Genomic DNA, 13,527 nt, shown 5'->3' on the forward strand with positions numbered 1-13,527 from the left:
CCGAATAAACCGAAAACCGACGGTATATAAACCGAACCGAACCGAAGTAAATATGGATTTAGAATGGTAGTTATATTTTACTAACCGAAATACCGAAAACCGAAAAAAACCGAACCGAAACCGAACCGATATCCGGATTGAACACCCCTAAATTATATGGTTAAAAATAAGTAAACAAAATGTGGAGTATATAAATAAAAACCTATTATGTGAATGGGTAAAAACGGCATGCATGTTTTGTTCGCACATAGAAAACGGAGTGTATTCGAAAACCATTCCTACACTCTCAATAACTGGATAATAGTACAAACAAGGTTGTCTCCTTTACCCCCAAAACTCATCATCCATGGCGCTGTGTCACTTCCCAGTAAATCTCCACACTGTTTCGTCCTCCTCTTCTTCTTCCTTTCACCCTCTAGTAAGCTCTCAACTTTGGATCAGTAGACTTAGATTTCACCCCTTCAGCCACGCAATTCAATTGAATACCATCAGAGCCGCCGCCATTGATGTCGACACTCACCCGAGGAAGAAGAAGAAGAAGAGGAAACCCAAACCGGGTTTCTTCGAAGAGATCAGCGACAAATGGTCTTCCCGAATCAGCCCCAAAGACAGCAACTTTCCTTGGCAGAAGAAGCACGAAGAGCAAACTCAACCCCATCAGGAAGAAGAAGAATCAGAATCAGAAGTAAACCGGTCTTCAGAGTTAACCGGTAAGATAACCGATTCCAATCTCCGGTCTAGCTTCCCAAGGCCTAGCGGTTACATGTCTGCTCCATGGGTTAATGTCAAAGATGAAAGCTTTAACCAAAATAGATATAGAAAGGATAATGCTTTAGATTTAGATGATGATGATGGTGGAAGAGGGATGGTGGTAGAATCAGGGAGAGACAAAGGAGTATGGAGAAGTAAGAAGAGTAACACTGTAGAAGCCGAGAGAGCTGTACCGGAACATGAGCTGAGTAGGCTTAGGAGTGTAGCTTTGAGGATGGTTGAGAGAGTCAAAGTAGGTTCTGCCGGAATCACACAGGCTTTGGTTGAAGCCATTCACGAGAAATGGGAGGATGATGAAGTTGTGAAGCTGAAGTTCGGTGAGCCTTGTGCTCTCAACATGAAGAGAACTCACGAGACTTTGGAGAAGAAGACCGGTGGGTTAGTGATCTGGAGGTCAGGAAGCTCGGTGGTACTGTACAGAGGGATAAGTTACAATCTCAAGTGTGTTCAATCTTTCATCAAACAGAACAATCTTGATACAAGCCCTGAGGCAAAGGAGTACACAGCAGAGGAGGCGAATTACCCTAAGAATGTACCAAAAGAGCAGTTATCAGAGCTATGTGAGCTGAACGATCTGTTGGACGAGATTGGTCCAAGGTTTCATGATTGGACAGGGTGTGCTCCGTTCCCCGTTGATGCAGACTTGCTTCCTCCAATGGTTCTAGGATACAGATGTCCGTTTAGGGTTCTTCCTCAAGGAGTTAAACCTTGTTTGTCTAACAAGGAGATGACAGAGATGCGTCGGCTTGCTAGGACTAGCCCTCCTCATTTTGCTCTTGGTATGTATGCATACAATAGTCATTATCTTTATTGTGCTCTAAAAGATCGGTCTGAACAAATCGGATATGAACGAAATGATTTTTTTCAAACTGATTTATGAAAAAATCAGTCTAGTCTAAACAATAATCCTCTATAAAACGCCTAACCACCGTCTAGTGAATTTTTAGAACATTTTAATGTGTTGGCGAGTGACTGTTGTTTCTTTGTGTATAGTCAGCAAATCAGATATGAACGAAATGATATTTTCAAGCCTATTTATTAAAAAATCGGTTTAGGTGTCCGCCTAAACAAGAATCCGCCTAACACGTCTAGAGATTCTTAGAACATTTTAATGTGTTGGCGAGTGACTGTTGTTTCTTTGTGTATAGTTCAGCAAATAGGATATGAACGAAATGATTTTTTCAAACTGATTTATTAAAAAATAGGTATAGGTGTCCGCCTAAACAAGAATCCGCCTAACCACGTCTAGAGATTTTTAGAACGTTTTGATGTGTTGGTGACTGACTGTTGTTTCTTTGTGTATAGTCAGCAAATCGGATATGAACGACCTTTTCAAACTGATTTATTAAAAAATGGGTCTAAGTGCCCGCCTAAACAATAATCGCCTAACCACCTTTTTGGAACATTTATATGTGTTGGCGAGTGACTGTTGTTTCTTTGTGTATAGGGAGGAGCAGAGAGTTACAAGGTCTTGCTGTGGCAATGATAAAGCTATGGGAGAAGAGCGCGATCGCGAAGATAGCAATCAAACGCGGTGTGGAGAACACACGGAACGAGAGAATGGCTGAAGAGCTCAAGAGGCTTACGCGCGGCGTACTCGTTTCGAGAAACAAAGAGTACATTGTCTTCTACAGAGGCAACGACTTCATGCCTCCCGCGGTTTCAGAGGCGTTGAGGGAGAGGCAAAAGGAGATAACGGAGGTTCTTCAGAACAAAGAGGATCAACTCCGGGAAACGGCTTCAGCAAGAGTCACACCTGTATCGCAAGGCAAGGGGATTAAAACGCCGTTGCTCGCTGGAACTCTCGCTGAGACTATAGCTGCAAGTTCAAGATGGGCGCCAGAGGCAAGCAGTGTTGATGTAGAGGAGTTGAAGAGAGAATCAGCTTCTATTAAGAGAGCTGCGTTGATCAGAGATCTTGACTTGAGACTTCTTTATGTGAGTGTTATTATTATTACCCTCTTATCTGATTACAAGCATTTGGTGATCTTTCTCTTTTGTTGTATAGGCAAAGCAAAAGCTGAGAAAAGCTGAGAAGGCTTTAGCTAAAGTGCAGAAGGATCTTGACCCATCTGATCTCCCAACTGACTCAGAGATCATCACAGAAGAAGAGAGACTTCTTTTCCGCAGAATCGGTTTGAGTATGGATCCATTTCTCCTCGTAGGTAAGGGCAAAGAATGTTCTCATCTCACTTGTCACCTTTAAAAGCCATTACTATCTGTATTATAATGTTCGTTTTCCTTAACAGGAAGAAGAGAAGTGTTTGATGGTACCATAGAGAATATGCATCTACACTGGAAACACAGGGAGCTCGTAAAGATCATTGTTAGAGGCAAATCTCTTCCGCAAGTGAAGCATATAGCTATCTCTTTGGAGGCTGAGAGTGGAGGAGTGTTGGTGTCCGTTGATAATACCTTGAAAGGCTATGCGATCATACTCTACCGTGGGAAGAACTATCAGATGCCTTTCCGGCTTAGGCCTTCAAATTTATTGACAAGAAAAAAGGCTTTTGCTCGGTCCATTGAGCTTCAGAGAAGAGAAGTAATGAATGATAAAAAATAGTTACAATATAACTTGTGTGGAAAGTTTCTGTTATGATCAAATATTGGTCTCTCTCTTTTGGTTGGACAGGCACTAAAGCATCATGTTGCTGACCTAGAGGAACGGATTGAGCTGTTGAAGTCAGGACAGGTTTGATGAAATCTGATTGCAATATGCTTTAAAACGTCTGACTAGGCGGCAAATTAGGCCTAAGCGAAACGATTTTTGTGAAAAAAAATCGGTGTAGGCATTCAAAAAATCGGTCTAAACAATAATCTCCTATAAATTGTTTAATTACCGTCTAGCAATTTCTTTTAACATTGTTACTAAATTAACAAACGATTATATGATATCCAGGAAGAGGATAGGGAACCCCACAAGAAAAGTGATGGAGAGGAAGATGATAACTTGTATTTGAGGGTTGATGAATCTGATTATTCTTCTGACGAGGTAAAGTAATATCCTCCTCAAGGTTCTTGATGAAGATTTGCAACATTACTTAGAAACCATGACAGTCTCTGAAATTGCTTCTTGTGAATCAGGATGAATCTTTCTTATCATCAGAGGAAGAGGAAGAAGAAACTTGAACCACTAAACAAATATAATCTCATATTTTGTATAACAATGTCAGAACTTGTAATGATAAATTTTCAGGTTCCGCAATGAAAATTATAGATGTAGTTACATTATTACATATTTTAATTTGCATATAAGCACACTCACATATTCACTTTTATTCTTTTCACGTAAAGAAAGTTCATATGCATGGAACTAAAGTTTGTTCATAGCATCCATATTTAATTTGAACATAACCATTGCATCTCTTGGTAACGTCATGACCACTTTAACGCCACCTTCCATTGATGGGTCTAACTTAGAAGGTCTCAAGATCATCCCTATATGCATTGCACTCTCCCTCTGAGTCAACGGCCTCAGATTCATCGGCTCATTCCAACCAAAATCCATGGATCCAAACCAACCAATATTTCTCCAATCCGTCAAGAAAAACACACCATCACTCACACCTTTGAACTTGGCATCATCCCTCATCAGTCTCTCGCCGTTGCTCAGCTCCTCCTCTATGTACCCTTTGTCGTAGGCTGTTTTCTTGGCTTTCTTGACGCGTTTAGCGATGTCAGAGATCGATGATTCTTCGAGTTGTCTGACTGTTAACTCGACATACACATCTATGTATGCGTTACCGTAGTATCCTTTAGGAAGTGGTGGATCTAAAACATGTCGGATTCCAACAGCTACGGCAAGGACAGTAATCCCGTCGGGGTTTAGTTTAAGGGCTCTAGATCTTGCCTTCCATATGCAAGAACTAAGTACTTCATAAGTGGTGAAACACTCTTCAGGGAACTCGCATTCTCTCATCAAAGAATCTTTGAGCCTCTTTATATTCACAGCCTGAATGTTTATTATCTCCGTGACCTGTTATATATATATGAAAGAGACAAATCTCATAATTAGCAATTTTTTTAGTTTTATCACAAAATAATATCAAAAAAATGCCGACAAAAAAAAATAATAATAATATCAAAAAAATATTCAAAATAGCATTCATTAATTAATAAAAAACACCAATTACCCTATCACCAAAATTTATTCTAAACTTATAAATTCTAATTCAGTAAATTAAATTCAGGTATTAAAAATGTATTTTTAATTTTTAATTAAGGTTATCTTGATGATTTTACATTTTCTGTACAATTTTTGAACAAAAAATCGATTTAGCGTTATCTAATGATATGTCTAAGTTAAATGACATCAACTAGGTAAAATAACAATTCAAATTAATAATACTATTAGATTTAATGAGGTGAACAACATACAAGATCAGTAGTTGGCATGAACGGTGAGGTGGCCAAAAGACTAGCAATATGGCCACCGGGTACTTTGGCCGGTTCATTATCAATTTTCCCGACAAGCCGCTCTCTCTGCCACACCGGCACCACCGATGGTTCACTCTTTCCTGCAGCCAACTCGGTTAAAGCATGGATGATCTGAGCCACACCGAATCCATCACACACAACATGCGTCAATGCAGTGCCAATGGTAAATCCTCCACAAGCAAACTTGGTCACCTTCCAAAAAAAATCACAAAACGAAACCAAAAGAAGAACAATGAATTTCTTGATTAGGTTGTCCACAATAGATGAAAACAATTCCTAGGAAAATACAAAGAGAAAGAAAACTTACTTGCAAAGCCAGAGGATGATAACAAAAATCAGTATCATAGTCAATTTCAATCTCAGGCACAAGGCGCAAAGCAACTTCATCATCAAGTTTTTCCAAATAGTCTAGAGAAATGAGGTCTAGTGATGCCGTAGCGACGGCGAATGGGACTCCCTCACCCTGGCAAACTAGCTGAGGCTTTCGGCCACTCTCTCCTCTCACTAGCTTGCCTGAAAGTGGATAGTAATACACAAGAAGCTCGGACAAAGCTTTCCTAAGTAGAGTGACAGGATCATTTTTATTACGTTCATTGCCTTTGTAAACATAAATTGTCGCGTACATGTCTTCATTCAGAACATCGCTGTCTAAAGTAGAAAGGGATAGGACTTCACGAGGAGTGTGCTTTGAGGGTGTAACGAGTTCAGTTTGTTTCATTTCGAGTAATAGAGGAAGGTTCCGTGTTGTTTGGTTTGACATCTTATACAAAGTTTAAAAATGTATAACAAATATCAAATCAACGTTAACGTCCACTTCTTGTTGATGTTTATATAGAGTTTCTCCCACGGTTACAAACACCAACAAGATTTGTCGCCGAAACTTATTGATGTTGGCCAAACACACAATCTACGAAACTGATATGTTTGTGTTGTTTGATGATCTCTGGTCGCTGATTGCTAAATGTGTGCAAAACAAACATGGTCAATACATTTAGGTTTGTGGGAGAGTTTGTTTGTATAACCGAGATATAGGACAAGACATAATGTCGTGATTTTATTTCTATTGCGTTTGGAACTCTATTTAATGTGTTCACATATCTAAACCATGAGAACAAACAGTAACATGCATGGAGTTCACACATTTCAATTTGAATGCCTTATGGTGCAGGTATATCCAACACCTCATCTTATATGATAAGATCAGTAACATGCATGGAGTTGACACAGAGGCCCGGCCCTGCGCTAAAGCATATAAAACAACGGTTTTAGGCGTCAAGATATATATAATTATTTGGGGCAACAAGTGCAAATGTTTCCTTCAGTGCAGTGGTTTTTCAATTGTTTTTTTTAACCTGTAAAGGCAGGTTCGAACCTGAATTCAACCATATTCCCCTTCATTTTTCCCTTTCGCTAATGGCAATAACTAAAAATAAGACTTGATCAGTAAAGATTTTGATTACTCTTTCTAATAACTTTAATTTCCTTATAAATAATAGGAACTATAGTAAACGACATTAACTTTCTTCCCACAAAATAAAATTATACATGTTATAAAAATAAATAAGGAAACTAAATAAAAGTAATTATTTTCTTTACCTTAGCAATTGACACTTATCTCCTCACTTCTCCGCATTGTTTTTTTCATTATTTTCTGTCAATTTTTACTACAAAGGTTGTATCTTTTTTATTCTCCTTTTCTAATCGCATATGAGTTTCATTTTCATTCTCCTCTATTTTTTTCTTTTTATAATTTTTCTGAATCTCAGAATATGAATTTAGCATTGCTGAGAGACTATAAAAACTTAATAAAATTTTACCAACGAGAATTGATGCTGCTATAGTTGTTGTCTAATTGTTTTTTTTTTTGTTAAGATACGTATATATTATTCTATTCTCCAATTTATATTCTTCTTTTAATATTTATTGTTGTAGGATTATGAATGTAATTTAATTTATAGTGATAAACATGTAGATTTTTTTGCTTTTTAAAATACTTAAGAGTAAACAAAAAAAATTTTATAATTATGAGGCAATATTTTTCTTGTTCCGCTTTGGACACCACATCAATCTGGACCGGCACTGTTGACACATTTCAATTTGCATGCCTTATGGTGCACGTATATCCAACACCTCATTTTATATTGTAAGATTTGTGTACTTTAACTAGACGGCATCTAGAATGAAAGACACGATTTTTTTTTTCGTCATTCATTTTTTTTTGTCATTAATAAAATTAATAGTACAGTATTACTCACGAGTTTATATTTTGTGATTAGAGTCTTCTATTTAATTAATTGTGTTACATTTATGTTAAAATAATCCAATTTTAGAAAGTGTTTATCTTTGTCAGAACTTGATTATTTGCAACTATCCATTTAAACCCAAAAAAAAACATTTTGCTCTGATTCAATAGACATTTGGGGTATAGTATAAGAAAAGAAAATTTCATCTATGTGCATATATAATGATCCACAGGTTACAGAAATAATAAGCATTAAAGCTTGAAATATAAAAATGCTTAAAGATACTTTAGCTAAGGAAAGCGAAACCCCAAAGGAGAGTTTCACTATTATGAAATTCTAAGTGCTTGCATATGGAAATCAAGATCTCGAGCCCTAAACCTAGACCTTGACAAGATCACTGCCCTTTGCATAGCTGTGGGAATCTGACATGTTCTTGATCCGCCACTACCAGAGGGCTATGGCAACTCAATTATAGACGTGTACATCGAGTTAACCACGAGAGAGCTCTATGAATCATCAATCTTTGACATTGCCAAACTCGTGAACAAAGCCAAGAAAAAAGCTTATGACAAGAGCTATGTCGAGGAGGTGCTAAGAAACATGGAGAGAATGATCAAGGAGGATGTGAAATTCGACAAGGTAATTCATAGACTATTATTCATGACCGATATGAGAAACCTCGCGGTGTTTAGATCGATGGATTTTGGTTGGAAAGAGCCTGTGAATATAAGGGATCTTATGTTTCAAGAAAACGCCAAGAACATGGGGATGATATTAGGAGCATTGAAGCTGGATCCAGCAATGGAAGGTGGGGTTAGAGTGGTAATGACTTTGCCGAGAGATGCAATGGTAAGTTCAAGCAAGAACTAGATGGCATTGATGCGTCTTCGTCCTCGCTTTTGATCTTGACCTTGTGTACTCTCACCTGCTTCAAACTATATATATATATGTTAAGCTAGATGGGCTTCCAACCTAAAACCAATTGGTGCTAAGTGGAGTGACCCATCTATCTTATATATTGTTTAGGATCCCTTCCAATATCCGATGTGGGACATTTATCCCTAATACGCCCCCTCGAGATGATGGCTCTTTGAACGTCAATCTCGGAATGCTCGGGCAAGGATCGATGGGCCGACTTTGGGCTGGATCGATAATGGATCGGATTGGACTGCGTGGATCGGGCTCTGATACCATGTTAAGCTAGATGGGCTTCCAACCTAAAACCAATTGGTGCTAAGTGGAGTGACCCATCTATCTTATATATTGCTTAGGATCTCTTCCAATATCCGATGTGGGACATTTATCCCTAATAATATATATATGACCCATCTATCTGGTATTTTAAGATTCGACAAACACAAACAAATAAGCTATTTTATGGTATTCTGTCAACTAACTAATTAATTGCTAACTTAATCAGAATCAGAACATAGTGGAGCATTTTGTAAACTGCATTTAACCACTGGATACTTGAAAAAGGTGCCAACCATGAATATAGTCGTAGATTCAGAATATCGTGAAAGCCTGTTTCGAAAATTTAGATAGAAAGGCAAAGATGAAAGACCTACATATTCCAGATGAAAGAAAAATTGTGAAAACAATGAAAATCACAAATAGACCGTAATAAAACCTAAAATCTCTAAGAAAACGTTCAATGAAGTGCACAGCCTAGCTAGTTGTAGGTGGTGTAGAAATAGATCAAAATATTTACAACTTGTATAACGACTTGTATGAAAATTATATTTAAAACACATGTGTAAAAGTTTTTAAAGAAAAAGACTAGGATAGCACCAAACCAAGTTTTTGTTCTCAAACTAGCACTCAAGCTCAAAATCACAAAAATAGGTTTTATTAAAGAGGTAATATATACTTATATCCCTTGGGTTAATTAATCCAAACCTTAGAATTTAGAGTTAAGGGGTAGGTTTTGGAATTAGGATTTAAAATTTTATAAAATAAAAAATAAATACTAAAAATTAAAAATAAAAATTTAAAAAACAGTTTTAAAAAGTATTTTTGAATTATAAAAATAAAATTTTTAAAAAAATAAAAAAAAATTTCGAAAAAAAAATTTCAAAAAAAAATTTCGAATCTGAAAACATATAATCTGAAACTATAAAAAAAATCATTTTTTTCATTATTTTTATTTTTATTTTATTTGTTTTTATTTATTTTTGTTTGTTTATTTAATTTTAAACCAAGGGTATTAGGGATATTTTACACTTTAATGAATGTCATTTTTATGACTTTCTCCTTATAGTGCCATTTTTGAGACAAAAACTCAAAAGGTGCTATTATTAACAATTGCCCAAGTTTTTATCATCTATAAACAAATTAAAAGTAAGTATAAATGAAGTTTACATTCGTTTGGGTCTTTCACCATGTCTTTTCTTGTTATTACAAATTTTCATTTTAATACAGGAATTTGCATACTTGGTGAGTGAAGAGAAGACAATCCGAAGAACAAGCAAATACAGTTTGGTTTGGATAAAAAAGTTTTAGAACAAAGGGAACCGCACGTCGAGAGCGACAATAATAGCAACGTGGTAAGAACCGAGGACTGGTTTGCATCACTTCAATTCTCAGTTCATCATGGTATGTGATTATGCGTCGTCCAGGCATGAGATGTGATAAATCGCCGAGAACACACTTGGTATGAAAAGCAACACAACAATCGTCACATTTGTAGAACCAATATTTTTCTACACTTTCCTCGCATATATCACACCAATACTCTCCTTTTGTATTGACTCTGTAACATAAAGAGAGTGGATGGTCGTCATACCAATGTTTCGTTGTTTTCGGCAAAACAACACACTTGGGATCTAGCCCAAATTTACAGTCATCGCAGTAAAATGTACAATAACTCCTGTTCCCGCAAGCAATGCATTCCTTGTTGTTCCCGTAAATGTAGTACAAGGTACATCCATGACTCTCATGGAAGATAGATTCAGAAAGTGTACTACACTTTACATCTATATTGAAACTTTTATTATTATACCTGAAACCACTGGAATACTGAGAACATGCCGAACAATCAAACTCCATCATGTCACCAACCATTAAAGCTAATGGCTTATCATGATACATATGCCGTTTCTTCCTAGGAAGATTAGCGCATGTTTCGTGGAGAAGAAAATCGCATTGCACACAGCTGTAGAATGCTTGATAATTTATAGGTGAGACACAAGCTTCACAACGAATGTTTCCACTGCATGTGATGTTTTCCTCGTTGAGTTGTAGATAATGTTCCTCATGACTAAAATGGTGTATTAGGTTTTCATCTATCACCCTAAATGGTTTGATTTCTTGAAGTTCTTCTGATATCCCTTTGAGTTCTAACTTGTCCCAGACATCATCTCGTATTGCACAGTTAGAATGAATGGCATAATTAGGACAAATCGAGCAAGAATATGCCCCATATGACCAATCAACTTTCTTGTGACAAAATCCACATATCCAACTCCCAGGACTTAGCTGAAGACGCCTAGAAAGACGATGCTCGTGACGATTAACGTTGATGATCTCTGGTAAGTCAATACAACTTTGATGGATCATGAAATCACATTGTTGACATGAATAAGGACTTCGATCACCAGACAACCCACAAGCATCACAGTTGAAAGAGATAATCCTTGGCATAAGACTGATTTGATGGTCATGAGCCTTAGAAAATAGGATTGTAAGCGGTGGAGGATTCTTTACACAAGCAACATCCACACTAAATTTACAGATTGAACAGTTATAAAATCTCCGTCCTAATTCGTTTCCACATATACGACATTTTCCATCAGAGAAATGATGTTCTTCGCGTGTAAGGAACTTAAGAGGGTGTTTAGGGTGAAAGGGATAAGTTATCTCTAGAGGAAGGTTGGAACATTCAAAGTGGAATTTCAGTTGACATTGGAAACATTTGTAAAGATATCTACTACAATATTTCTTTTCACAAAAGTCACATGTGCCATGATAATAGTGTTTCAGGTGGACAAGAGAGTGTTCATGGGCTTTGGGATGGTCAATTACATCTGGTGGTGGATTTTTTATACATGACGTATCAACAACGAATTTACATAAAGGACAGTGATAAAACATATAAATCAATGTTTCTCCACACAACTTACAGTTTTTACTCTCAGAAAACTTTTCCGGGATGGAGAGGTGGAGAGGGTGTTCAGAATGAGACGGATGGTTGATCTCTAAAGATGACTCTGCACATTTCTTGTGAAAAAATATTTTACATTCGTAGCAACGATAGCCATCTTTGGTGCAACCATTTTCTCGATAGCAACCATTGCAACTGCGAACCCAAGGTGTTGGGTATAAAGGGTGTTTGTGAGTTGGTAGCTTTATTCTATTCATGGTGATAAACGTTTGTGATGATATTAAGCACATTAATCGATGTATTTATATCATTCAACAAAATAAAAGATTCTTGATCATAATAAAATAACAAGAAAAGAATACATGCTAAACTTATAAATATGTTTCTCCTTTAGCAAATGCTAGCTATCATATGCTTTCTTGGATATGAATTAATATACATTCTTTCTTCATATTTACGCATGAATCTAGGACCATGATTTGTCATTAGATAAACTTTTAACAAACAAAAATTAAGATATATAGAAAGAAAATGTCTAGCTGAAAAAGGCGCAACGAATAACTCTTTTTACTCAAGTTGTATCTTTCTTCTCTTTTTGTTTTTTTGTTTCACTACAACATTGGTCGAGTTGGAGTTAGCGAGTAAATACCCCAGTTAATACCATATGATCAAACTATTTTGTCATTTTAGAGAAAACTCGAAGTAAAAGGAAGATTATGACATCATATATGATATCAAGTATCAACAAGAAGGTAGAAGACCAAGAAAAGAAAAAAAACAATTGTTAACCATTTACGAAGTGGTTACAATGGAATAAGGACATTGTTCTACTTCTACCTTCTCAACATTCGACATTTAACATTTTCTAAACCAACCAAAAATAACGAATATTTGGATATATTCCAAATATTATTATTATTTATTAATAGGATAATTACTTTTATTATTTTAAGGTTGTAATGGTTTTCCTATATTATCTTAGGCATATCTCCAAATTCTAACAAATTATCAATTCAATAAGGTCCCCTTAGATTAGGATTTTCTAAGATTAGTGATTTATTATAAATAGCAATCAAACATAAAGATTGTATTAAGTTTTATGATGATATAATAAGAAAGAGATTTTATACGAGTTTATAGCACGGAGAAGAGTATTTTTCAAACTCTAAAGAGGTTTTTATAAACCACTGAGAAGAGTATTCTCAACCTTAAAAACTTTTGATTAAGCACTGTAAAGAGTATTTACAAAACTTAGAAGCTTCCACTACATCAGGTGGGTAAATCAACGGTTAAAGTGTCATTTTTTACAGACAAAGGGCACGACTCGCCCTAACCCAAGTCACCGCGTCAATATTTGTGCGTTGTTCTAAACTCAAACTACCAATGTCAATGCCATCCAGAAATACTTAAAATAGTACTGTTTCATTAAGCTAATCATAACAAGAGTAACAAAGTTTAACAATATACCTGAATTTCTATGGCTTCGTAGGATTAGTCTTTGGGCCTATAAAACATTGAGGATCCCCACGGTTACCAAAAAAAAGTTAAACAAAATACGCTTATATGATAACGATGCGAAAGATTACCTCCGTAAAGTTATACTTAATCATGGGCATTCGGGTATTCGATTCGGTTTCGGGTAGGAACCATTAGGTTTTGGGTATATTGGATAATTCATTCTTGTACCCAATGCGTACTTATGAGATTTCGGTTTAGTTTTGGTTCGGTCTCGGTTTAGTTTTGGTTCGGTTTTGGGTACCCGTTTAATATATGAATTAAATATATATCATACAAAACATATTCGTAATTCCCAGCAAAATTCCATCCCGCAAAAAAAGATTTTATATACTTTCTGGACTTGTGAATCTTCACATGAGTCTCGATATCACTACCAAAAAGAAGCTTATTAGACTTTAGCCATTTCCTGATGCTTCTACGCTTTATTCTACTATTAAATCCGCGGATGTTCCAACA

General features: G+C 36.3%; 3 protein-coding genes across 3 annotated transcripts; 1 reads left to right on the top strand and 2 right to left on the bottom strand.

Moving 5' to 3' along the window:
* The first annotated feature begins 288 nt into the window (after positions 1-288).
* LOC103861908 (CRM-domain containing factor CFM3, chloroplastic/mitochondrial) lies at positions 289-4,046 on the top strand. Its single transcript, XM_009139618.3, has 7 exons — positions 289-1,550; positions 2,219-2,709; positions 2,780-2,936; positions 3,021-3,313; positions 3,404-3,463; positions 3,671-3,763; positions 3,856-4,046. The coding sequence occupies exons 1-7, from the start codon at positions 347-349 to the stop codon at positions 3,898-3,900; spliced, it is 2,343 nt and encodes a 780-aa protein (XP_009137866.1). The 5' UTR covers positions 289-346; the 3' UTR covers positions 3,901-4,046.
* LOC103861907 (spermidine coumaroyl-CoA acyltransferase) lies at positions 3,912-9,309 on the bottom strand. The gene is made up of 3 exons (XM_033287842.1): positions 5,516-9,309; positions 5,149-5,400; positions 3,912-4,747 (listed from the first exon to the last, which is right to left on the bottom strand). The coding sequence occupies exons 1-3, from the start codon at positions 5,966-5,968 to the stop codon at positions 4,085-4,087; spliced, it is 1,368 nt and encodes a 455-aa protein (XP_033143733.1). The 5' UTR covers positions 5,969-9,309; the 3' UTR covers positions 3,912-4,084.
* Positions 9,310-9,592: 283 nt separating this feature from the next.
* LOC117132569 lies at positions 9,593-13,216 on the bottom strand. The gene has a single exon (XM_033287249.1). The coding sequence runs from the start codon at positions 11,841-11,843 to the stop codon at positions 9,864-9,866; it is 1,980 nt and encodes a 659-aa protein (XP_033143140.1). The 5' UTR covers positions 11,844-13,216; the 3' UTR covers positions 9,593-9,863.
* Positions 13,217-13,527: the final 311 nt, after the last annotated feature.

This window comes from Brassica rapa, chromosome A03 (genome assembly GCF_000309985.2).
Source record: "Brassica rapa cultivar Chiifu-401-42 chromosome A03, CAAS_Brap_v3.01, whole genome shotgun sequence".
Taxonomy (NCBI): domain Eukaryota; kingdom Viridiplantae; phylum Streptophyta; class Magnoliopsida; order Brassicales; family Brassicaceae; genus Brassica; species Brassica rapa.

Excerpts from the sequence above, each read along its gene's own strand:
- LOC103861908 (XM_009139618.3), top strand. The coding sequence starts at position 347 with ATGGCGCTGTGTCACTTCCCAGTAAATCTCCACACTGTTTCGTCCTCC. Across the intron at positions 3,464-3,670 it reads AGCTGTTGAAGTCAGGACAG|GAAGAGGATAGGGAACCCCA; the intron begins GTTTGATGAAAT and ends TATGATATCCAG. Across the intron at positions 3,764-3,855 it reads CTGATTATTCTTCTGACGAG|GATGAATCTTTCTTATCATC; the intron begins GTAAAGTAATAT and ends CTTGTGAATCAG.
- LOC103861907 (XM_033287842.1), bottom strand. The coding sequence starts at position 5,968 with ATGTCAAACCAAACAACACGGAACCTTCCTCTATTACTCGAAATGAAA. Across the intron at positions 5,401-5,515 it reads ATCATCCTCTGGCTTTGCAA|GTGACCAAGTTTGCTTGTGG; the intron begins GTAAGTTTTCTT and ends TTTTTTTGGAAG. Across the intron at positions 4,748-5,148 it reads TCATGCCAACTACTGATCTT|GTCACGGAGATAATAAACAT; the intron begins GTATGTTGTTCA and ends TATATATAACAG.
- LOC117132569 (XM_033287249.1), bottom strand. The coding sequence starts at position 11,843 with ATGTGCTTAATATCATCACAAACGTTTATCACCATGAATAGAATAAAG.